The 25,326-nt window shown below is 35.0% G+C and overlaps 1 protein-coding gene across 1 annotated transcript in view; it reads left to right on the forward strand.

The window, feature by feature from the left end:
- LOC138136369 (protogenin-like) overlaps nucleotides 1–17,152 on the forward strand; it is a 67,647-nt gene extending 50,495 nt beyond the window's left edge. Inside the window, exons 3-15 of the mRNA XM_069055539.1 lie at nucleotides 1,398–1,539; nucleotides 1,601–1,669; nucleotides 1,729–1,934; nucleotides 2,049–2,381; nucleotides 2,436–2,636; nucleotides 6,109–6,261; nucleotides 6,371–6,559; nucleotides 6,650–6,938; nucleotides 6,990–7,120; nucleotides 7,172–7,561; nucleotides 7,613–7,899; nucleotides 7,984–8,085; nucleotides 14,180–17,152. Of these exons, the coding sequence (XP_068911640.1) occupies nucleotides 1,398–1,539; nucleotides 1,601–1,669; nucleotides 1,729–1,934; nucleotides 2,049–2,381; nucleotides 2,436–2,636; nucleotides 6,109–6,261; nucleotides 6,371–6,559; nucleotides 6,650–6,938; nucleotides 6,990–7,120; nucleotides 7,172–7,561; nucleotides 7,613–7,899; nucleotides 7,984–8,085; nucleotides 14,180–14,461 (2,774 nt within the window). The 3' untranslated portion in view covers nucleotides 14,462–17,152. The remainder of the gene's footprint in view (nucleotides 1–1,397; nucleotides 1,540–1,600; nucleotides 1,670–1,728; nucleotides 1,935–2,048; nucleotides 2,382–2,435; nucleotides 2,637–6,108; nucleotides 6,262–6,370; nucleotides 6,560–6,649; nucleotides 6,939–6,989; nucleotides 7,121–7,171; nucleotides 7,562–7,612; nucleotides 7,900–7,983; nucleotides 8,086–14,179) is intronic.
- Nucleotides 17,153–25,326: the final 8,174 nt, after the last annotated feature.

Raw genomic sequence — 25,326 nt, forward strand, 5'->3', positions numbered from 1 at the left:
GACCAATGAGAATCAAAATCATTCAATCTGTATAATTTTTAAACAGTAATAGACCGGGTGATTTTAAATGAATGTGACTTTTTTTCATAGGTTGGTAATATTGTTGGTTATTCTGCTTTTTAATGTGATAGTTGACATAAACATAGGCGTCCTTGCCTATTTGACACAATTTATTAATACATAAAATGTCAAAATGACGTACGTACGCCAATGTGTTGATTACGGTATCAAGTTTGCCAAAATAATTTAGGAAAAATGTTCCCAACTTAAGAAAAAAAGTCACAATCATTTAAAATCACCCGGTAGTTTATTTGACGAGTTCGTGTATAAATTGGGTTTTTTTGGTATGAGTGTAAAGGCCCAGGAGTGCCAAAAAAGCCCAATTTACACACGAACGAGTTAAATACAACGTTTTTTTGTTCGACGAGCCCCATAAAGTCTCCAAATCACTTAAAACCTTTAAAATTAGCTTGACGTTGCGTTTTGAGAAGTGGTGATATTTATCAAAATCCGTTCACATAGGAGAAAATTCCCAAATTCTGACAGTGTCGAACAAAAAAAAGTTAAGGTTAGAATTTTGCTGTCAAGTCCACAATTATTGTTTTAGGTTTTAAAAAATAAATTGTCATTAAGACAATTCGAATGTCAGGATTTTTTTTTCTGTGTAAATCAGATCGTCTTAACAACATATTTGATTGATAACTAAGAAAATGTAATGCGCGGGGCAGATAAAATGTTACGTTGTCCTTAGTATAGTAAATGAGCAAAAACGGAATTTAATTCCAAGAAACCAAATACATTCTTTTTATAGACTTTTATGGTCATTTTTTGTTTTCGAGTTCTTGCTGTTTCAATTAATGCTTCTCGACTTTTCTTTGCACTATTCAGTTTTTTTAAGTTCTTAGGATTTACCCGCCAATATGACTGTGTTGTTAGCATTAGCATTATACCTTCGTTTTTGATCGAATATTTTTTAATCTGAGATAAAATGACCAAGATAGAAGTATCAAGTGGACAATCATCTCTCAGTCTTGTACAAAATTGTTCGGTCTATCATTTACCGATCGATCAGCGCATCCAACAGAATCTTCCGAATAATTATTTTGTCTTTCTCATGCTGCCACAACCGTTCTTTATTGTGTTTTCCCGATATGTAAATACATACTCGTTATTATCAACTCGAGGACCGTCATAACGCAGTGCGATTGCAACAATTCCTAGACAAATTCAGTTATTAATTAAACACAAATGTTTCGTCTTCTTGACGTACAGATATGTTACGATATGTTCAACATTTACCTTTAATTAAATTCCATAACTAACGTCATGTATTTACGAAATCACAACTTGCGGCAATTATACCTAGGTACATCTTCTATTTATTTAATGGTTTCCAGCTTTCGGTGATTTCGACAAACAACCAAGTAATCTGAGTGTTCCAGAATCTCAACCTGCAGTACTCTTCTGCAATATAAACTCCGTTCCTGCTGCACAAATTAAGTGGGAGCACAATAGTAAACCTCTACCTCATAATACAAGGTGAATTTCTTTCGACCGTTTGGTTGTCGTGTTTGTTCTTAATTGTATGATTTTTTTCCAGATATGTTCCTCTCCCATCGGGAGCTTTACTAATTACAAAAACTCATTCCTCAGATGCAGGATCGTATGGGTAAGTTGAAGTGGATTGGTGGTAGCGCTGGAAAGCGTCACATCGTGGTGCACTTTCAGATGTATTGCAACAAATAGTTTACTTAAAAAGACTAAGCATAGTAAGATAGTTCAGCTGATGGTTTCTTCAACCCCAATGAAGACTGTAGCACCTATATTTCTACCTCTTGATATTTTACCGAATGCCACTGTTTTGGTTGGAGAAAATATAAATCTATATTGCGCTGTGACTGGATGGCCTATTCCTACAGTACAATGGCTTAATAGTGAGTGTCACACGTTGAAGATTTTGGGGATCTCAGTTTGCCGAACTACGATCCCACTTGTTTTGCCCCCGCAACTCTTGACAGCACAGTTTTATTTTATTTTTTCATTTTTAGATGATAGTATTGTTATTAGTAATTCAAGTGTTTTACAATTACGAAATGCAAGTCTGCATGACGCTGGCAACTATACCTGTATAGCATACAATTCTGGTGGACGTTTGGTTCAAAAGTATACCCTAGATGTTCAGCAGAAACCTTATTTCAATGTTACACCAACATCAAAAACCTATCCCCCAGCAAGAACCGTTAGATTAGATTGTCAAGCTAAAGGTGTTCCGAAACCAAAAATTACCTGGTTAAAGAATGGAGAACCACTCCCGAACGCAGCCAGAATTAAAAGGCACCCGACCGGACTGGTGATCAGTCACACTTTTACTTCTGATTCAGGTATGATGCGATCGTCTCTTTGTTGTTTTAGACTTGGAGGGAGTTTTTTTGCAGGAATATACCAGTGCATCGCAGTGAATGCGGCTGGTAGAGTTTGGGCAGCCGCACAGTTGGTACCTACATTCTTCGATACTCCTCCTAGTCCTCCTGAAAACGTACAATGCCGATCCTTCGACGAAACAAGCATATGTCTTACTTGGCAGTCTCCTCAAAATGTGAACATTACGGCCTACAGCATCTACTGCTATTACAGAGGTAATCGATGTGACAACAGAAAGACATCAAACACCAGTACGAAAGTCAATTCACCTCAAAGTAAATTACGTAAATTACCAGGATTTGAGAAACAATTTTTAAATCAAATAAGTGACACATATCGCTGGTGTGTTAATTTGAAAAGGTTAATTTGTTGTTTGCTGTGTAATTTGATCATAAAATGCTTGTCGATGAGAGAGACCATTTTGGATTGTCATAGGATTTGCTGGATCTCATTTACAGTTGTTTAATAATGAAGCACATTATTAAACTGTTTTTAGTAACTTTTAGCTTTTGTTATATTGGTAACATCAGCCGTTTGACGTCAGGCGTCAAGGTAACGAATGAAGCTACGAGGTAAATTTAGTAAATATAACCTTACATTTTTGTGAAAAATGTCTATTACCAACCCACGCGAAAGTCCCTAGTCTAATATGAAAGCTTGAGCAGCCGAAATTTCAGGGAATAGTAAAGCAAAGTAGATAGAATAAGACGTTTAATAAGACGTATTACCACATTCGTTCCATTAAAACACTTCTCGCTACGTTCGTCGTGCTTTAAATACATTGATGTGATAATAAAGCGTCTTATTAAACTCGTATAATAATATACTATTATAACACTGCAACTGTATGTATATGTTTTGTTGGTTTATTTGACAGATATCTGACGCAACATTAACAGCGACAAAATGGTAGGTTATGAGAGTAAAAATTAACGGTAAAAAATTAGTCTTGAAATAGAGAACAATTACGAGTATTATCAAAAGAAATGCTCCAAGTGCCCCTCATTTTGCTATAAATATAAATTAACTGTTCTTTTAAGGCTCTCGAACAGATTCACCAGCATGTTTAATTTAATTTGAAATGTCAAATATTATTTGTCAATGCTGCGACTGTCAGTGTTGAACTGTCAACGACCGGAAGTTACTCCAATTGTACCATTTAAAAATAAAATTCAGTATTACTGGTGACTTTTGTGTCCTGTTTCAACGAGAACACCATTTTATCAATAAAAGATTACAAAAACTAAAACGTTTAAATTTGAAATTTATATATGTCAGCAATAATGACAACAAAACAAACGGAAATAGGTACAGTTCACAGTTTTGGCAATTTCAAGTAAAAATGTTTATTGCCAACTGAAACAGGTATTGTTGCTCACCCGGTAGCTCAAATAACTCTTCTTGATCATCATGTATTTTATTGAAATGTAGTTTTAATTTAACAAATGGAAAAAAACAACAGGTAGTAAAAATAGCTGCTAACCGAATTTTTTTTTTCTACTTGATTCTACAGTTAGGGACACGGAATTTCGGGCATCAATTTTGTGTCACTTCAAAAAATTGCGATGTAAGTCATTCTTTATTGTCAACGTGACATTTAAAAGTCAAATCAAAATCGTCGCAAACGGTAAAATTGAGATTATGTAAAGTCTATTTTACATTTTTTGACAGTGTATTTGACAGTGATGCCCGAAATTCCGTATCTCTAACTGTATACAGTCCACGACCTGCTGTATTATAACCCGCTTGCTCATTGCATTAAAAATGCATTATGAAAATGTTTCGAGAAAGAGCCAATTTCCGCCGCTGAGGGCGCCACAAAACGGGCGCTTCTCACTTAAATAATAATCAATGTGCAATATAACAAAGAACAATAACAACGAAGATTTAGGAAACATTCACGAATTTAATTTCAAAGCAGCAAAAAAACAGAAAAATCCTGAGTGGCAAACTTAAGATGAATAATATCCCCAAAAAATGACTGTACACTAGCGCTCTGCGGGGATCACTCAAACTACACTTTTGAACAGGCCGGTTATAATAAAGTAACAGGATGGATTGGGTATTTCAAGGTCAAATAATTTTGTTTTTTTGGCTATGTGATGACGTCTTTTAAATAGTGACATGCAGGGAACCAACATACCGCGAATTTAGCAATGCTCAATCCAACGTGAACGATGTTTACAGGAGGTCGTGGTACAGTCAAATAAGATTGTAATATACAGTGTGGAAACTACTTATGGAATAAATTCAGTGATTTCAAAACTAATGACATTTGTCGAAAACGCTGAAACAGCTCAAATTTATTTCTCATAATGCTTATTTTAAGTCGCTTCACTTGTTCATGACATCACACTCATTTTCTTTAAATGATAACCCCCACTTTTTTCTTGTCTTTCTGATAGACCTTCCTACTACCTAAACGACGAATGAAAAAAATTGGTACCTTACATAACAATTTTTTTGACAAATTTTACTTCAAAAAATTTAATATACAGGTGTCTCAAAAATGGCGCCCAATCTCCTAATGGTCTTAAAGAATAGAAGTCTGGAAAGGTAAATCTCAATACAAAATTTGATCGGACCAACAGATATTGTATAACTTGCTCTTAAATATGGTAATTTCAAAGAGATGTATCTCCTTTATTACCAAATTTTACAGCTGATTTATAAATTATTTTACAATGTTACTTTTTCCAAGACCCCTTTAGGTAGTGGAACAACACCGAAGTAATTCTTTTTAGAGTAATGACCTACCAAAATACGCTAAAATAACAGTGGCAACATTGACCTCAAAGGAGAATTAGTTTAGTTGTCAAAGGAAAAAAAATTCACAACGAAATTGAACTCAACTCTTCAAATAGTTTAACCCTTCGATTTTAACCCCTCAAGAGATTGGGCGCCATTTTTGAGACATCCTGTATAGTCGTTTTCAGTGACATCCGTGCTATCACTATGACAGTATGTTGGCATTATTTGCTGTTTCAGTTTAGTAATTTTGAATTTCCCAATTTGGCAATTTAGCTTGATGCGGCAAATTGACAAATTGAAATTATTTTCTATAATTTCAAACAAATCCAAGAAAATATGTAGTCTGATTTGGATTCCGAGGATGACCTAGTTTAACCATGTTTTACACCATGTTAAAGATTGAGTTTTATTAATTGTTGATGTTTCACGAAATAGCAATTTTCTTTTAGCATAACCTCAATTTCTTGTTTGACTTTTTTTTTTGACTAGGATTTACACAGAAGATATCGTAACGATGTCAGAAATGTAAGGCAACGAATTCCTTGAACAGTGGCAAATGGCTAATTTCTCGCTAACTGATAGATGTTTTTTCGTTTCCCAATCAGTTTTGGTTTCTGGCGGCATATTTAGTTGGACTTCCGCAAAAAATCTTTCAATTGATACCTAATATCCAACCTTAGGCATTCAAAATTACTTTCTAAAATTCTAGTTACATTCAACATGAAAAAGGTAATTTCCCTAAAAGTTCGAATCCTAGGGAGTAATTTCTTATTGACATTATGTACTTTATAACTTCTCATTCTAAGCCTGGAACATATTTTTGAGCTTAATGTTTGTCCAAAATTATCATTACAGGGAAACAGACGACTCTCTAACACCTAAACATAAAAAATGTCAATGTTAATGTTGTAAAATGCGATTTTTTTTCTTTTGCAGAAATGGGGCGTGAAATTTCAGGGCCTGAATTTGTGACAAATAAGACGCAACACTTGGCATCTGGTCTTAATGGTAGTACAAATTATACGTGTTATATCCGATTATATTCAAAAGTCGCCAGTGATCGATCGCAGCAAGTTACTTGCAAAACAGGTAAGTGGTTAATCAAGTATATTTTTGCTCTGTTTTCACCTTTATTTGGGATGTGAATATAAAACAAAATGGTTAGTTTAACAGTGGATAAAGTTGATTTTGTGGTTAGGTGTAAAAGGAAGACGAAACTTGCAAGTGATCCCATTCAACGAAACTTCTGTCGAACTGTCATGGTCCAGAGTCAGCACCGATGTTCCTTGCGACGGTACTAAACAATTTTACAAAGTCCAGTGGAAGCGAAAGGGACGTTCCTCTGTTACCTCTCATCTCGTCGAAGAATTGTCACACGTCATTTCCGGTGAGTAAAAGGTAGCGTTCACACCTCCGGTTAAAACTCGAAGAAGCGTGAAAACACAAACTGAACAAGAACTGAGAGTTTTCTCTGCAGGACTCTCCCCTTCCGTCGAGTACGAATTTCGGGTGATCCCGTCGTGGACGAAAAATGACAACTCCCCTTGGGTCTCGTTCGTCCCGAAAGGCGACAGCAGTCGCAAGAGCAGCGCAAACGCGAGCGACTTGATACCGCTGGCTCCCGAACGAGTGGAAGCCGCTCAAATCTTGGCCACGAGCATCAACCTGACCTGGGTGGACACCAACGAGAACACGAGATACTACTCGGTGTGCGCTGTCGAGAGCAAGTCGCAACACGACTGCAACGATGAAGACTTGATGAAGAGGTAAGAGATTTGTACGTGCGAAGGGGCGTGTTTGAAACGGTGCGATTTCAGCGCTTCGACGAACCTGTTGATGAGCGATTTGCAACCGAACTCTTCGTACGAATTCAAGGTCAGGGCTCACAGCTACGACGGCTATTTCGGTCCCTTCTCGCAATCCACCACGATTCGCACCCTTGCAGACGGTACAGATCGGTGCGTGTTGATGTTTCGCCTTGTGAAAGTTGTGTTTTCAGTGCCTTCAAAAGTTTTAAACTTGAACTACGAGATTGTGAACGAGACCACTGCGTGTCTGTACTGGCAAGCGCCCCTGCACAAGAACGGCAGACTGACGAGTTACTTGATCTTGTACACTCCTAACGCCAATTGGCCTTTGGACGAATGGTTCAACAAGTCTGTACCGACGACGCAGGACAAAGTCAAGGGGTGCAGAGCGAGCGACAACCAGACGTTGTCGACGTTGCTCGTCGATTTGCAACCCGACCAGCATTACACCGTTTACGTGAGGGCGGCCTCCGAGGTGGGCCTAGGCAATCCGATTTATCCGATCAAAATCAACACGAAGAACATGAAAGCCATCGAGCCGCCCGAATCGCAAGACAACATCCAGTACAACCACAATCTAGGTATAGAGGAGGTCGCGTGCGCCGAACCCAATTATCATGTCGCAGTTTTAGGTATTATCATGGGCGTAACGGTATCTCTTGTGTGTCTAGTTTTCTGCATTAGCTTTACCATTCTGGTAAGGAAGCGTTGTTTGAAGACGCGCGCTTTTGCCAGAGCTCGGATGGCCGCGTCTAACAATTATTATCCGGCCGTGGCGCAGTACGCCTCGGAGGGGAGCTCCGTGCAGGTGAGGTTGGAGGATCCCTGTTCGGCGGCGATACACGAGATCGAGCACCTCGTCGGCGACGAGCGTTCAGATCACATCCCGCCGGATACGCCGGCTCATTTGGACACCAAGGTGAGTTGGAAGTTGAAGGATTGTGATGCTTGATAGTTTTGAGTTTTGCTCATCGTTTGCTGTCACATTTTTATTTTACATCAGGGAACTGATGGATACCCAAATGGTCACGTTAATGGATCTGCCAAGCCTTACATTAATGGTCATGTTGCAAACGGCATTGTTCACATCACTGAAAATCCCCGAGTAAGATTTGTTTGGTTTTATTTATTTTTGATTGGTCGATCAGTAGTGTTTCATTGCGCACCCACCATTTTATCGAATTCGTACTTTTCTTTGTGTTTCATGTCTTTTATGACAAGGAAGTCGTGCTTTCTTCGCTGTATTAACCAAGTTAATCTAGTCACGATTTTTTTTTTTCATCAATTTTAACCAATAACATGATTTTTTCGCAAGAAAAATCGCTTGTTTGATGATCAAAGTCCGGGTCTTGGCACAAATTTTTCTTGCGAGCACTTGTAAAAAATTTTCTAACCGTGTAATAATAGTTATTTAATAAACTAGTTTGTTAATGGAGGCAATTAATAATTGAAACTGTTTAAAGCGCGAACGAGTCTGGCGAGTGAGTGCCTTTAATAGTTGAGATTATTAATCGCTCATTAACAAACGAGTTGATTACAAAAAATTTTCGTTGACCGCAACCTTTTTTTCTTTGTGACAAAATTTCAATTTAAAGTCAAATTAAAACCAATTTAATCTTTTTCGATAAAGACGAGACCTTATAAAATACCTTCATCCTTTTTTTGCCCTCAGGGTAGGCCCTTTTTAAATTTTTCAACACTTTCTATTCACTTTTCCACAAAGAGTGTCAGAAGACGTCAACTCCATTCACATTCAATTTCACGTAAAAATCACGGTTGCTAAGAAAACCTAGTTACCTTTGAAAAATATGACATGCGAATTGTAACCAAAAAGGTCGGCTTTTGAAAAAATGAATTCGTAATTATCCAGTTATGGAGCTATAAAATATAGAAAACCCTGCTGCACTACCTGCTGCAGTGTTGGTAAGTGCAAACAATGCATGTTCGAGGTTGTTTATACATCAAAATATCATCGACACGTCAAAATCGCAAAAATCGTTGATTAACGAAAAATAGTGCATTAATGAGGTCCATTAATACACTATATTTTAGACAAAATAATTCATTAATATTGAAATTAACAAGCGGTCAACGGAAAACAAAATTTTTTCGGCCTACGATTTATTTAAAGCAAAATATAATAATTTTTGTTTAAAAATTACCATCAATATTTCGCACTTAAAAAAATTGTACAAAAATTCCACATGACATTGACATTTAGTGCCGCCAACCTAAAATCTTTAATTAAAAATTCCTGTGTTTCGATTTTCTTTCCAAGCAGGGAAATGCCATTTTCATGACGATTTAGGCGAATGAAAATCAGTATTTTCTAGACGGAGGCCGAAAAAGTATATTTTTGTAATTTACCTCCATTTTGATACTCTTATAGACAAGAACGCGACGTCATCATCTGCGATGTCATTTTATAGCCATTATTTCCCGGAACATTTTACGAACATTTTTAGGTTGGCAAAGCTTGATGCGAAATTATCTTGTCATGCATGTCAGTTTAAATTAGAAAATGTGTCAAGAACAGGAAGCGTCCAGTGGAAAAATTTAACCGTATTTTTAGTAATTTCACGTATTTCAAGGGGCGTACTATTGAGGACAGGGAAAACTGGGCAGATGTGTGATTCAGTTGTCAAAATTTCTAAACCATACCTTAGCTACTCATAACCAAGTTGACAGTTTTTTTGAAAATATCAATCATAATGACGGTAAAGGTGCATTTACATTGACATTTTTTGAAATGACAATAACAGACTGCCCAGGATTCCATGTCCCTCATTGTACATGCAAGATTGTTTTGATTATCTTCCATATTCGTGTTTTGTGACAGAATTTGGATAAAACAAAAGGCGACTAGATCAAATTTTTACTTTTCAAATTAAGGCATCAACCACCACAAAAATCCACAAATCGACTAAAGTCTAAAGTAAATATTGTTGTTAAAAACGGTCGAAAAAGGGCAAATTACAAAAAATAGTATAAAAAAACTCGTTTCATAAGATCTTGAAGCACTCATTCTTTAAAATAACTCGTGGGTACGTCACTCATTTTTTAAACTTGAATTCGTCTTATGAAACTTGTTTTTTAATATACTATTTCGTTATTTATTAGTTAATATCACTATCAGTTCATTGAGTTTTTTCTAAAGAAATGCCTAAAGACGCTCTAACTAGAGCTCGGTTACAAAAACAATTTATTATTTATATTGTCAATGTCATGATATAAACTCTAAAACAACCTTTACGATAATAACCTTATTTTTTACTCTTGTCATGTTCTTTTTGGCATTCAAAAGTTGTCATTTGTGGCATAATAACGGGTAGGCAACATATCAAAGCGATGATTTAATTACCTACACAGTGCAACTAACTGAAATCTCAAAATTCAAAATTGCTCGGGTGACTGACACAGAAAAGTTTAATTTTTGAATGTCACTCATGATGACAGTAGAAGGTGCTTTACAGAGATTTTGTTGAAATGACAGAAAAATAGTGCCCGAAATTTTAATTCCGCAACTGTACCTTAGAAACATCATGTATCCCATTGGTTAAAACGTTCATTAGGATTTTTTTATTCAACATAAATTATTTTTTTAATTATTATTATTATTATTCTTTAATGAATTCAATCGAAGACTTGTCAAGTAAAACTTGAACTTGACGTATGCAGTTGTCATAACAACGTAGGAATAAGGGGTGCTTTTTTAAATTTGGCGTCGAAGTTGACGTTGATTGAAGAGTCAATTGTGAATGAACCACTGGTCTTAAAAACACTAATTTTTCAAAGTGAAGATTAAAAACACAAACAACGCAAAAAGTGAGGTTAGATTTAAATAGCTGATCGACTACTCGTCCTAAAAAGGACTGATTTTTAATCCAAGCTGCATCTTAAAAACAAGTAAAAAGTGAGGTTAGGTTTAAACAGCTGATCAGAGTTGTAATCCGGTGGTGCGTTCACAATGGACTCTTCGACGCCCAACTTAAGTATTTTTGTTTCAAGTGTCAGCTATTAGTTTTAGTACTTTTTCGGTACTATCGGTGGAAATAAACGTAATCGAGAAGAACAGTTTTGAGTTGACAATACAATTAAGAATTTTTTTAATTGGGTTATTTGCAAGACTAACCGGATATATTTTGTTGTTTTTTTTTTGACAGAAATCTGACGTAACATTAACAGGGAAAAAATGTTGGGTTACGAGAGTAAAAAGAAACCAAACTGTAGTTTTTATCTCTTCACGCCAGGAGATTCAAAAATAGGCAACATATTAAACATAAAAAAATCGAAAGACGTCAGGTCTAGCAATAAAAATGCAAAGCAATCTTTCAACCAAATGGAAATGTAAATGTGTAAAAAACATAATTGATTACGGAATGTTTAATATGTTGCCTATTTCTGAATCTTCAGGTGTGAACAGATGAAATGGGCACCCTGTATGTTATTCCAAATATCGGGTTGCAGCGTGAAAACAATTTGAAATAAATTAATTACAATCCAGCGCTTTAATTTGAAATGTTACTGGTCACTGATGCGACTGTCAATGTCAAAACGTTAACAACCTGAAGTTTAAAAAGTAAAATTCAGTATTACCAACTCAAACAGTCCTCCTTGATCATCTTGTAATACGAAGTAGACTCCAGCCGTTTAGTGAGGATACATTAGGTGGGGGAAACCTGCGCGGTCCAAATATTCCAGTGCCGTAGAAAAACCAGTGCGTCCCATAGAAGTGGTTTATATAAAAACATGTAGTTAAGCAATTTATACTAAGTTTGATGCACAATTAAGTATTGTATTCGTTGCTGTTGATTTAAAAACGGGTGATATAAATAATCGTCGTCTGCGCCGATAATAACAAGTCGTGCCATTCGATGTGAAATGGCCACCAGAAGCACTTGGATCGCGAATGAATGCAAACTGTAATACCTACGAAAGGTTCTCAACTAGAATAAATGTCGATCGTCAATTCGTCATTGATTGCTAAAATAACGTAACTACAATAAGAACTTCAATCATAATCGGTGCAAATCATTTTGTGATATTAATTTGTGTTCGCGAGAAAGAGCTAGACATAGGAAGGGTTCGAAACTCGAATAAATATCAACCGTTAATCAGTCATTGACTGTCAAAATAACAAATACACTAAGAACTTCAATCACAATCAATGCAAAATCAATTTGTGTTCGCTAGAAACAGTTAGACATTTAAATTTGGACAATTCGAATAAATTTTTTCTTCTGTAATTTCTGTAATACTATTACAGTTTCCTATAATGCGCGAGGTGGTGACATCTACCGATATTTTGCTGGCAAACTCCAACCACCCTTATTTCCTAATAATGGACTGGTCGAACAAAATAGCGTTGTTGCGCATCCCCACCGAATGTATCCTCACTAAACGGCTGGAGTCTAAATTCAGGATGGATTGGGTATTTCAAGGTCAAAAACATAATTTTATTTTTTGGCTATGTGATAGGTCCATGGATATATCACACAGGCCCGGTTGTATAAAGCGATGTCAAGTCGTTGTTAAAGTTAACATAATGTCAAGTGATCTGATTGGAGGATATTTAACATTTAATTGAATCAACCAATTAAATGGGCGGATTTCCGACTTGACTGACGCGTTGTTAGCTGACACGATGTTAACTAAGCTTTTTGTGATTTACCTCCATTTTGATTCTCTAATAGACATATTAACGAACGCGACGTCATCATCTGCGATGTCATTATAGCTTTAATTCACGGAACATTTTACGAAAATTTTTAGGTTGGCGAAACTTGATGCGGAATTATTTTGTCATGCATGTCAGTTTAAATTTGAAAATGTCAAAATGTGTCAAGAACAGGAACTAAAGGAAGTGTCCAGTGGAAAAATTTGACCGTATATTTAGCAATTTCACGTATTTCAAGGGGCATACTATTCCGGACATATTCTAGACATTTCTAAAAAAATGTTGTAAACCAGTCATGAGTCATCACTTTGAAGTTTTTCTTCTGACATCAAAAAACCAGGGAAATGGAAATGGCATTATCGAGTCAAAAGTGGGGTTATATTCAATAAAGGCCAGTTCACACATATTTGAAAGTTAAATGTCAGTCGTGGCCAAGATTCCGTGTCCGGAATAGTACTATTGCGAGCAAAAAAAGTGAAACATCAAAGTTTAGCGTGAACTGACCTAACATGGTCCTAACCTCACTTTGAATTTGATGTTTCACTTTTTTTGCTCGCCACTGTACATGCAAGATTGTCTTGATTATCTTCGATATTTGTGTTTTGTGACAGAATTTGGATAAAACAAAAGGCGACTAAATCAAAGTTTTACTTTTAAAATTAAAACATTGCCAACCGCCACAAAAATCCCTAAATCGACTAAAGTAAACATTTTTGTTTAAAAACGGCTTAAAAAGGCCAAATTACAAAAAATAGTATTAAAAAACCTGTTTCATAAGACCTTGAAGCACTTATTCTTTAAAATAACTCGTGGCTACGCCACTCGTTTTTTAAACTTGAATTAGTGCCTCAAGACTGGTCTTATGAAACTTGTTTTTTAATACACTATTATACAACCGGACCTAAATCAATTACGGAATTGACAAGACGAATATTTAAAAACGAAACGTCATATGACAGGACCTGACGCCAATCTAACAAAAAAATATTTTGGCCTGCTGCGTGTTTAAAACAATCGTGAACGGCTAATAATGCGAATTTAGCGTAAAAATTCAGATGGATTGGTTATTTCAAGGTCAACCAATTTTATTTTTTGGTTATGTGATTGTCTTGTAAATTGTGACATGCAGGGAACCAACATAATGCGAATTTAGCAATGTACTATCAAGAGCGCCTGTGAAACCTTGTGGTATAATTTTACACATTATTTCACAGACATATCGTTGACATAATTTAATTATGAATTGGCAAATTACAGTGTTATTGGACATGTTGGGGCGGCGACACGATCAAAGATTAGTAACGGTGACTCATTCATATAAGAACCGTTCTCAAACCAAAACCGTCTTTGATCTTGCTAAAACTGTTGAAACAACTACCCCAAGACTAACTTGGTTAATATTTTGAGAAAACGACTTCGACATCGTGTACAACCGTTGTGTTAATTTTTTCCATCGTCATAACATCATCAAATGTTTGTCCAGATCTGGAGCGAATCGTTAAAGGTGTGTTAATTTTTTTAGTACTACGTCCTCGAACGCAACGGTTACGTCGATAAGAAAAACAAACCCAAGGAAGTGTGCTGCACCCCGTACGAAGAGGATTCAAATTCGAACGTGAAGACGTCAAAATTTCACGACCTGCACCGAATTTTCGAAAACTCCAAAGTAGTCAAAGTTCCGGAGATGGCAACCTATAAATCAAATCATCAGTGCAATTTACAGTCAAAAAATTCAAAAACGGGAGTAAATGATGATAATTCTAAAAATAATTCTAGCTTTAAAGATGTTAGACCTAATGGATAAAGTGGCCGGTGTTTTAGTCAATATTATTAAAACAAATAATAGTAAATGTTCATGACCAATCTCCATTCAAACTGAAGATAACTAACAAACTTGAATTTTATTAATTACCTTCAATAATGAAAATATGACTGATGCTGTAACTAATAGTTGTTGACAAACTCTCGATTAGTTTAATTTTATTTAAATGCTGTCAAGGAACGATCGCTTACCGAACAAAACAAAAAAAAAAGTACTAGAGTGGCGACACTGTACGAAATTATTCCTCAAGTTTGTCCACTTCACAGGACGGACTGCCTAACTTATTGAAATTTAGAATTTAGTTCGCATCGCTTCGAACCAGTTTGATGAAATTTTCACTCTGAAAGCCGTTTGTTTCACACGATGCGACTTCATCCTACTGTTTCTTTTTTCGAACGATTTTACGTCAACTTAAACTAACGTAAGGATAATTGAAAAATCAAATCTTAGCACTACACGCTTGGCGGTAACAGACATAACGTTCCGTTTTCCTGCTAATTTCCCGACGACCCGTACGAAATAGGTAGAAAATTTTCTTGCAATAGGTTGTCATCGGCTCTGCAACGAGTTTCTTTCACACAAAACATCTCAATTGCTCAATATTAATCATAAACTTTCTTTTAACCTACACCAACATATAGCTAGCTTTTATTCCCGGTGGTTTTTCTTTCGGTTTGTCCACTTTTCGCTCGGTTTCAACATTCGTAGGTCGATTTTGCATTTTGTTCTGTACATTTTTTTTAGTGAACATTGTCGATTAATTGTGTGCCGGAACGCGTCTCGTTGGCTGGAATGAAGCGGTGTCTTCGCGATATTCGTTACATTTCGTGAAGACGTTCCAGCCAACGAGATGTGTTACGAAGGAACGCCGTCGAGGTTTCTACCGTTGCATGGGGAGGTGTCTGGGTGGCGTTTCTTGAGAGGCATTTCGTATTGTTTAAATTTACGAGTGTGTTGGTGTGGTGTATGAAATATATAATTTTTAATTAGCATAATACAACTGGTACCTGACAACAATTACATATATAATAGCTTAGGCGTAAGTAAAATGTTATTGTACAGTATATTCTGGGTGATTGTGCGGATGAGTGGTTGTTTGTGTCTGATTGTTACAGTGTTTTATTATATGTTAAATGGCTACAATGTTAACTGTTCTTCATTAACGTTACCAACAAAGCATATTTATTATTTATATATCCAAAGATGAATATTCCATTGTTTAAATGATGTACAAAATTGTTTATAAAATATTATCCTCTTATTCAGTCACAACTCTATGTGGTGTGTGCCTTTATATTGTACAAAAACAACGATCATTTTTTTTAATTACTGTACATATAGGTCTTAAGGTTTACGTTAGAGTTACCTGCATTATATTTTTTGTTACGGATTTTCATTGGCGAACCTTTGTCTACTGTTGATTTTCCCGCAGTTATTAACATGCTCAAGTACACCTGATACATTGTAAATACATAAAATTTTTTTGCGTTTTTCATCAGAGGCACGACTGCACCAGCCACGGATACCTCGCGAGTTGGAATTTGTTTAGATTTGTAAAATTTTTCGGTGATGAAATCTGAAAGCGCAACCACATAACAAGTCGAATCAAAAGCTGCTATTTTATTCTACAACCAACATTCCTTCGGACAATATAAAGTATTATGTAAGCAGAGAGAAAACCGCTAACACCCGATTTAGGTTACCGTTGTTACATTCCAAATTGTGCAAACTAAATATTAAAGCAATAGACTTTAAAGAGTTATTAATGACTAATATAAAATTTATGATGCATAGAGGAAATATTTAATTTTCGATTTGAGCATAATGAAATGGTGTTGATGCCAAGTTGTTCAAATAGTTATTAAAAACGGTTGAATCTACCTCACTTATTATAATATATTACAATAATTTAAGTATTTTTCCTAATATTATAATACTGTTTATTTATGTTATGTCTCAGGGCATTTTAGTTGATTTAGTTTTAGTTTTTAAATATATATGCTTTATATTTGGCTATAAAATGTATGTTGTATGTCCATCCGATATTAATTATTTAATATTTTTATTATTTTACCGAAAAGTCTGATGTGAGAGGCTGCTAGTTTAAATTTTGTAGCCAACAGACTTCGTCGAATGTCTGCTAAGGAATTGTGTATTTGTTATTATGCAATTCCACTTTTTCTCCACTTACGTTACATACTATATAATATACAACACTGTTTGTCATGAATTTTTACTGTGGGATGTTAAACACAAGTACTTAATATCGTTCTTCACATATAAATAATATGTAGTGAATGTTTTCAAATACCTCAGTAGTATCGTTTTTATTTTACGAATGACATGACAACTTGAATAATGAATAATAGCAATAAAATGACACACACAAGAAACGTTGACGTGATCAAACATGTGAGCTTTTCGGTGTACATTTAGATAATATACGTAACAACGAATCGAAATAAGTAATTTTAAACCAAATGGAAATTATTTATGTAGATTACAGAGTCCCACAGTTTTAATTCGAAACGTAATAGGTACTGTTATTGCAACTCATATTGTAAATTATATTTAAATAAAAAATGGTGTAAATGTGTTAATAATATATTTTTGTACGCTTGAATGAATGCGATATTATAATGTATTTTAAAATAAAGAATATTTAAAAATGTACCAACTTGTTTCTTTTTTTTTGTATCCTAAAATAAGACATGTCTCAATTCTAAATTTCCACCAACACTACTCGTGTCAAAAATAAATTACTCCCTAGCAGTGGCGGTCCTCCGAGGAGGCAACGGAGGCAGTGCCTCCTCAAATAAAATTAAATAAAAAGAAAAAAAATATAATATTTAATTAAATATTATATTAAATCATATTATTTATGAAGATATTTGCTTATAAATGATAATTGTTGTCGTAAAAATGTATTACAAGAAGATTTTAGCAGTTCCGGTTAGTATTATTTGTTGCTTCTGCCGGCCGGAGGCAGAGTTTAATTTTGCGCAGCATGTCTTGACTCTTGACCTTCACCATGCACTGGTGGTGTAACGGTCGTTTATAAGTGTAAGTTGTTGTAGGTGGTGGTGCTCCTTTGTTTTTGATTTAGATTTGGAGGGTGTTACTGGTCCCTAGTCAAAAGTCTGTATTTTATTTATTTTTATATTGTTTAATAAAATGAATGAAGATATGGATGGAAGTCACCTTAAGAAATTGCGAAGATATTATTGATTAATTTATTGTTAAATCATCCATTTAATTCATTGTCTTACGACAAATTGTAAAAAGCCAAGAACAGCCACAACCAAATTTAACCGGCCTTATATGCGTAAGTGGAAAGCAGAAACGGTACCTAATTTAACACTACGTGGTTACGTAGAATCAGAAATGCAAATGACTCGTCGGAAGTGTGAACAAAAATTTGTTGTTTTGTTGGCCTTGCATGCTATTTGCTGCTGAAACAGAAAACACGGTTTAGTCGCGTTTAAGATTTAATGATCTTAAAAATATTGCCCTTTGTATCGAACGACACCAAAAATCAAAAGAGCACATCAAGTCAGCCGTAAAATTTCATTACATACTGGGAAAACAGAACATTAAAAACAGAACAATAATAAGTCGTTTATCAAAAAGCAATGTTAACTGCAATAAAATTTATAACATAAAATTTACTCCAAATTTTAACAGAAAATGTTATCTAAGAATACAGTATATCAATACTGATATTTTAATTAAAAAAAAATGTCATTCTTCTGAAGTTTTTGCGTAAAATAAAAAATACGTTGTGGATAAAATGTTGTACTGCGTTTGTTGATTACCAGCAAATAAAACTCTTGAAAACTTAAACACTCGGCCGTGCAGCCTCGTATCTAAACTTTCTCGCGAGTTTTATTTTTTCCTCTTTTAAACTCAATCCGGGAACAAACTGTAGGTATATACCGGTGCCCCAAAATTCGTGGAACAACTCAGTTGAGCAATATCAACTCATGTTAAGAAATTATTGGAAAAGTAATTTAAAAATCCTATATCTTTTAGATTTGAAGATATGGGGGCTCAAAAGGTGCAGTTTTGATCTCGTTTATTTTAAATATTAAAAAAAATTTGACTACTTGTTTTTGACTAGCCAATGTTAAAATAATTCTGAATGATTGTGATCAGGTTTGCTTTACTTTATTATTTACAGCATTTCCAAGAAGTGACTTTATGTCGGTTTTACCTCAAATAACTTATGGCAACGTGGCTTTGATTTTTCTTTCTTATTTCCATGGATACAAGAAAAATGAAAATTGTATTTATAGTGTAACAAATAACTATTTATGTAGGTTCATATCTTCTACAAAAAAGAAGATGGAACAATTTTACCTGATATTTTTACTTAACAAGTACAGTTTTTTCGAAAAATTTTTTTGTCGCCGATTCGAACGAAATTGCGGTGAGTTATTGTACAGGATGAGTTGAAGTCAGGCATATGGAAAGTTCGCGCCATAGACCCCATTTGTTGGTGTGGGAGCCAAAAATAGGCAAAAATATGAGGTTTTTGGTTTGTGAATTTCTCTGAAACGAAAAAAGCGAGGTAAAATTTTATCGACTCAAAATTAGCGCATTGAAAAGAGGAATCCAGCGGTGTATTATTCATTGTCATATTATGTTTAATAAGGGAGCTACGGCCGTTTAAATGATTTTTCAGGGTGCAAATTTGATAGAAGGTAGGGGTACGTGGTTTTTTCGAAAAATTTTTTTGTCGCCGATTCGAACGAAATTGCGGTGAGTTATTGTACAGGATGAGTTGAAGTCAGGCATATGGAAAGTTCGCGCCATAGACCCCATTTGTTGGTGTGGGAGCCAAAAATAGGCAAAAATATGAGGTTTTTGGTTTGTGAATTTCTCTGAAACGAAAAAAGCGAGGTAAAATTTTATCGACTCAAAATTAGCGCATTGAAAAGAGGAATCCAGCGGTGTATTATTCATTGTCATATTATGTTTAATAAGGGAGCTACGGCCGTTTAAATGATTTTTCAGGGTGCAAATTTGATAGAAGGTAGGGGTACGTGGTTTTTTCGAAAAATTTTTTTGTCGCCGATTCGAACGAAATTGCGGTGAGTTATTGTACAGGATGAGTTGAAGTCAGGCATATGGAAAGTTCGCGCCATAGACCCCATTTGTTGGTGTGGGAGCCAAAAATAGGCAAAAATATGAGGTTTTTGGTTTGTGAATTTCTCTGAAACGAAAAAAGCGAGGTAAAATTTTATCGACTCAAAATTAGCGCATTGAAAAGAGGAATCCAGCGGTGTATTATTCATTGTCATATTATGTTTAATAAGGGAGCTACGGCCGTTTAAATGATTTTTCAGGGTGCAAATTTGATAGAAGGTAGGGGTACGTGGTTTTTTCGAAAAATTTTTTTGTCGCCGATTCGAACGAAATTGCGGTGAGTTATTGTACAGGATGAGTTGAAGTCAGGCATATGGAAAGTTCGCGCCATAGACCCCATTTGTTGGTGTGGGAGCCAAAAATAGGCAAAGATATGAGGTTTTTGGTTTTTTGTGAATTTCTCTGAAATGAAAAAAGCGAGGTAAAATTTTTTCCACTCAAAATTAGCGCATTGAAAAGAGGAATCCAGCGGTGTATTATTCATTGTCATATTATGTTTAATAAGGGAGCTACGGCCGTTTAAATGATTTTTCAGGGTGCAAATTTGATAGAAGGTAGGGGTACGTGGTTTTTTCGAAAAGAATGTTTGTCGCCGATTCGAACGAAATTGCAGGCATATGGAAAGTTCGCGCCATAGACCCCATTTGTTGGTGTGGGGGCCAAAAATATGAGTTTTTTGATTTTTTGTCTAATTCTAATTTTTGTATAATTCATCACGTCTAGTGCGAAAAAAGCCTTCGTATTGCAACAAGTTGTATAAATAGCTTTTATTCAACATCGATTATGAAAATGATACTTTAATTACTCAATTTAGTGAGGAAAATAGGCGTTTGCATCACTAGTGAGGAAAATGGAGAAAGTAAACTCACTAGTGAGGAAAATTTATTTAATAACAAGCTACTACATTAACAATCTACTACCTAGGTATTTATTAATATAAAAATTTAAAACACTGTTATTTGCATTACATAATTGAAATTCCAGATCCGGAAAATTCGAAAAATAGGGGAGTAAAATAATTATAAAGAAATTTAAAATTGAGACTCATTTCCATAAGCGATGTTGGAAAAAATAGTATACACAATTCGTGATCAAAGTGCGATTTTTCAACTCGCAATACTATCCTCACTCGCTGGCGCTCGAGAGTATATCATTGTTCGTTGAAAAATCAGGCACTTTCATCACTTGAGTATAGTGTAATATACTAAATTTTAGAGTTCTATTGGTGATTAAATTTATTCCGTGGACTTCCATAACACCCTGTGTAGATTATAGTCTGTATCTTCAAGTTTTTACCGTTAATTCAGTTTCTGGCGGTCTGGCGCCGACTGAGTCACAAAAATCAACTTCTCTTTTCCTCTTTCCACCCTTTTTGAGAAGTTTTGACCTACTGCCAAATGTGTAGTCGGTAGAAAGTGTTTCTCCAGTTTCCAATGGGTTTGAAGCTAGTGAAATAGATTGAATATTATGTGTCTTGCACATTTTAATAAGCACCAAAAAGATCAACTAAATTAGATGAATTATCAGTGCGGCAGGAAACGGAAGCTTCAAAATTTGAACTGTATTAAAATGATGACGTAAGTAGCAACAGCTGAGATGATCTGTAACCAACAATTAACGAGACTGAATAATCTGCTGCAATAATTGACATTACAGTATAGAAAAAAAGTCCAATTTAATGGAAAATAACCCTTGACTGTCGCTTCCAACTTAGTGCCCATCAGTCTGGTAGAAATCAATTGCAGATGGCGGACGTTGCTATTAATTTCCCCATTCGAAACCAACATATTCCAGATATCGTGTACATAGATCACGGTTTTGTTTGCTTCATTTTGGACATCGTTCCACATTCGAATTTGGAAATAAATCAACTGACAGTAATAAAAGGTCCAGAGAAGTTGGGTCAAAACAAACCCACTCGTAGAGTCAGACAAGCGAGGTATCATGTAGATAATATAGTAAGCTTCAGTGATCAAATTTGTAAACCATGTTGCTATTCCTGCGAGCATGGTGATCTCAAAAACGCGATTAGTTTCAACAATCAAGTTGGTCAACTGATAGTGACGGTGTGACAGTTCTTGTATGCGGACGATGACGTTTTTTACCGTTCTTACCTTCACAGGGTTTGTTTGAGGAACGAGTTGAGTTAACTCGATTGAGATTTTCTCTTTGATAATACTACTGTTGATCAGTTCGATATTTATTTTCAAGCTGTTTAAAAAAACTTCCATGAAGACAACCTCTAAACCATACAAAATCAGAATATTATAGTACATCAGATGGAACTCAATTGTAATTAATACTGATATGCCGCAGAGTACCAGAAGCAAATTTACAAACATCAGTGACAGTAATATATTTCTGGACCAGTAACGTGTGCGTTCCTGTGTTGATTTTGTTACAAGATCGTCAACAGCGTCAATGCTTTCTATTAATTTTTCTAAGCGGTAGTTTCGTTTGTAAAACACTACAAAGTAAATACACGAGCTTAGCGAAGCTGTGAAACAAGCTACCGCATCAGAGTATTTCAATATGTTTTGCACTCCTAAATATTGTACAGAAGAAAAATAGAGTAAAGCCATCAACGTTATTTTAAAGTGGTAGCACCAAAATGGAAGAGGCAGCAGTTTGAAAAATATTTTTGTTGTGGGTTCATGCGACACTTGTAGTAGTCCCACAAATCTAAAAATCCATTTTAACCAATTCGGAATTTGTCTGACTAGACTCATTTCACTCTTTGACATTGTGTTTATGTGTGATGTACATTGTCCTGGAAGCTAACGTAGAAAAGGTGAACTTGGGGAATGTTTACAGTGATACCTTTTCTAGGATGTTATCTCAAAATCTCAACACCATGAAACTAGGAAGTTGAGCAAATCGGGTGGAACTAAAAGATATGAACGAATTTAGAAAGATTTTGTTACAAATACTCTTGAAAATACCAAGAAAAATCGCTGTACTTACTACTACTACTACTACTACTGTTAAGTTTCAACTTCGGTACAACGTACAACAATTTTATTAATCAAGAGGGTTTTGCCCAAGACAACAATAGCTCTTGCTATTGATTTTGTGTTATTACAATCGAAAGGATGAATATTTATAAAACACTAATGGATTGCTTAGCCTGTTCTTTCATTATGGACATCGATTTGTAATTGGATTTATTCGCATTAGCTATTTTATCCGTTCCAAAGCCCACTTTGATGCTCTTTTGGACTACTGCTAACAGCTCGGTCACCTCGGATTTGCTTCAAGAAATTGTACGAAACAACGAAACCAGTCAGAATTATTATTGTTTAGTTGTCGGGAAGGTTTGAGGCAGTTTGCTGTACAACAAAAAATTGACATTTTTTGATAGTGAATTTTAGAAACTTTTTAATAAAGATCGAAATAACTCCATTGATTTGACGGATTTATTTGTAATTTATCTATTTCAATTAGTTTCTGAGTTATAAAGAACCAAAGATAAATTTGTTAGAGCAATCACTCTTATCTTTGTTATCCTAAATAAAATCCCTAAATTTTATGCACCCCAAAAGCATCCAAAGATCTATAGACCATCTAATTGCTTTAAAAACATAAAAAAAAAAACATTATAAATTCGCTTGTTTTTTGACACCCGAAATAGTTATTTATGTATACATAGAGGGCCGAAAGATTAACTTTAGGCCCGCGGACGAAGTTTGAGGCGTAAAAGTCTTTCGGCCTGAGGTAAGTACAACGTTTTACGGACAACTGCCCAAATAAATAAATAAAATAAATAACAAATAAATAAACAAATTATCCAAATGTATAATACAAACATTATTTTTCCATTTGCGGGTTTTTTGCTTTGGTTTACAGCCCGCCGGGCCTGTAAAGTTACTTTACCGCCCGCCAGATGTAAAATTGAAGTTTCGTTCATGGTAACCAAGATGTAAACCAACTTTTCAAATGCAGTTGTGCGTAAATGATTTTTTTTTTTGTAGACCTGACCAATTGATCATTGAAAAACGACCAAAAAAAGGATAGAATCAACCGAAAATGAGACAAAAACCTTACAAATTCGCTTATTATACACCCCAAAACGAATTTTTATTTCTGGACTAGATCAATTGGCACATGGAAAAAATCATTGGAAAATGACCAAAAAAAAAAAAAAACGACAAGGATCAACCGAATAGAGCCCAAAATCCTTAATTTTTAAATGGGTGTTTCTGGACTAGGCCCATTGACACATGCAAAAAAGAAGGAAAAACAACATCAAATCAATGAGGGATAGTGCTCCGGCCTTAAAATACTTGAAATAATAGACTGGTTTTATTAATTTTATAATTCGATATATTTTTTACCAAATCTTTTTTTTAACTCATGTACGAGGATCAACAATAAAAACAGGAAAAAGACAATGTCGATATAAACTTTCGTTCGATCGAATTTAGAGAAGGTTAGATCTTTGACATTTATTAATGGGGCATTTGGGCACTTTAAAAATCATGGAAATTAGTCCTAAAAAAGTTATAAAAATTATTGAAAAAGCAAAGAGGTCAAAGTTCTTCATTTTTAGATACCCCAAAATGGCTTCCTTTGATGGACCAGGATAATGATTGATAAAATAGATTGGTTTTATTAATTTTGTAATTGAATAAATTTCAATGTATGATTAGGTATTAATACATCTTCCATGTAAGACTCAAAATATTCTTTTTTTTCTTGACTACGGAAAAAAGCCTCACAAATGGATACAAAAATTCTATAAAGGTTCATTTTTAAACACCTCTTAAAGGCATGTTAATTAACTTATAATCTGTTTCAAAATAAAAAATCCACCACCTGTTGAATTATGTTGGCACAAAAAAAGAAATCCCTAGAATAAGTTTCATTTTTTTTAGGTTGGCCTAACCTCCCGCCAAAATTTGACATTGAACTGTTGAGTTTATTTACGTAACACAAAAGAATTATTATATACAAAAAGGTGACCAAAACGACCAAAACGGCTGTCAACAGTTTTCTTTCATAACCCCACTTTTTTCCGACATTTGCAAACACACTAAAAACAAAAGTTGACGACGTCGGTTGTATAGGCTCTGCCATTTCTATTGAAACACCACCTGTTGGATTTTTCTTAACATTTAGCAATGTGTAACAGGTTCGGTTGGTTGTAAAACGGCTTGTAGTGAGAAATTTGAAATTTTGACATTTTCTAGTTCCTAAAACGTCAAAGCAAATCACTGTCAAAATAAGTATGATAAATTGATAAATCAATGATCTAACTACACATTTAGCAATTATTTATCTCGTCGACGCATCGTGCATTCTTAATACATATATCTAATAATGTAATATACCTAAATGTTCATAGAAATATAAAAATTTTACGCCTGCGAGTCCTACCACTGCAAATGCGAGTGAGTGGTTTTTAGCGTGGTTATCTGTCGTGGTTAGTGTTTCTTGCTGGAAGGTGGAACGTAAAACCCAAGGGAAACTCAAAGAATTTTAATCAATGAACAAGGAAATTACAAAATCAAAGGATTGGCGCCAGTTTTGGAATCTTGAAGGAATTCGCCTCTCAGGTGTGATTGGATAATTCTGTAGTTTTGGTTTATTTCAATGTATTAAGTATTTTAATAAACTACACTTGCTGACATGTTTTTATTGAATTTTTCTTATAGTGAAACCACAGAGGATGAACGAAACTTACACGTAACCTCACTTTT

The sequence above is a fragment of the Tenebrio molitor genome, chromosome 8 (assembly GCF_963966145.1).
Source record: "Tenebrio molitor chromosome 8, icTenMoli1.1, whole genome shotgun sequence".
Taxonomy (NCBI): domain Eukaryota; kingdom Metazoa; phylum Arthropoda; class Insecta; order Coleoptera; family Tenebrionidae; genus Tenebrio; species Tenebrio molitor.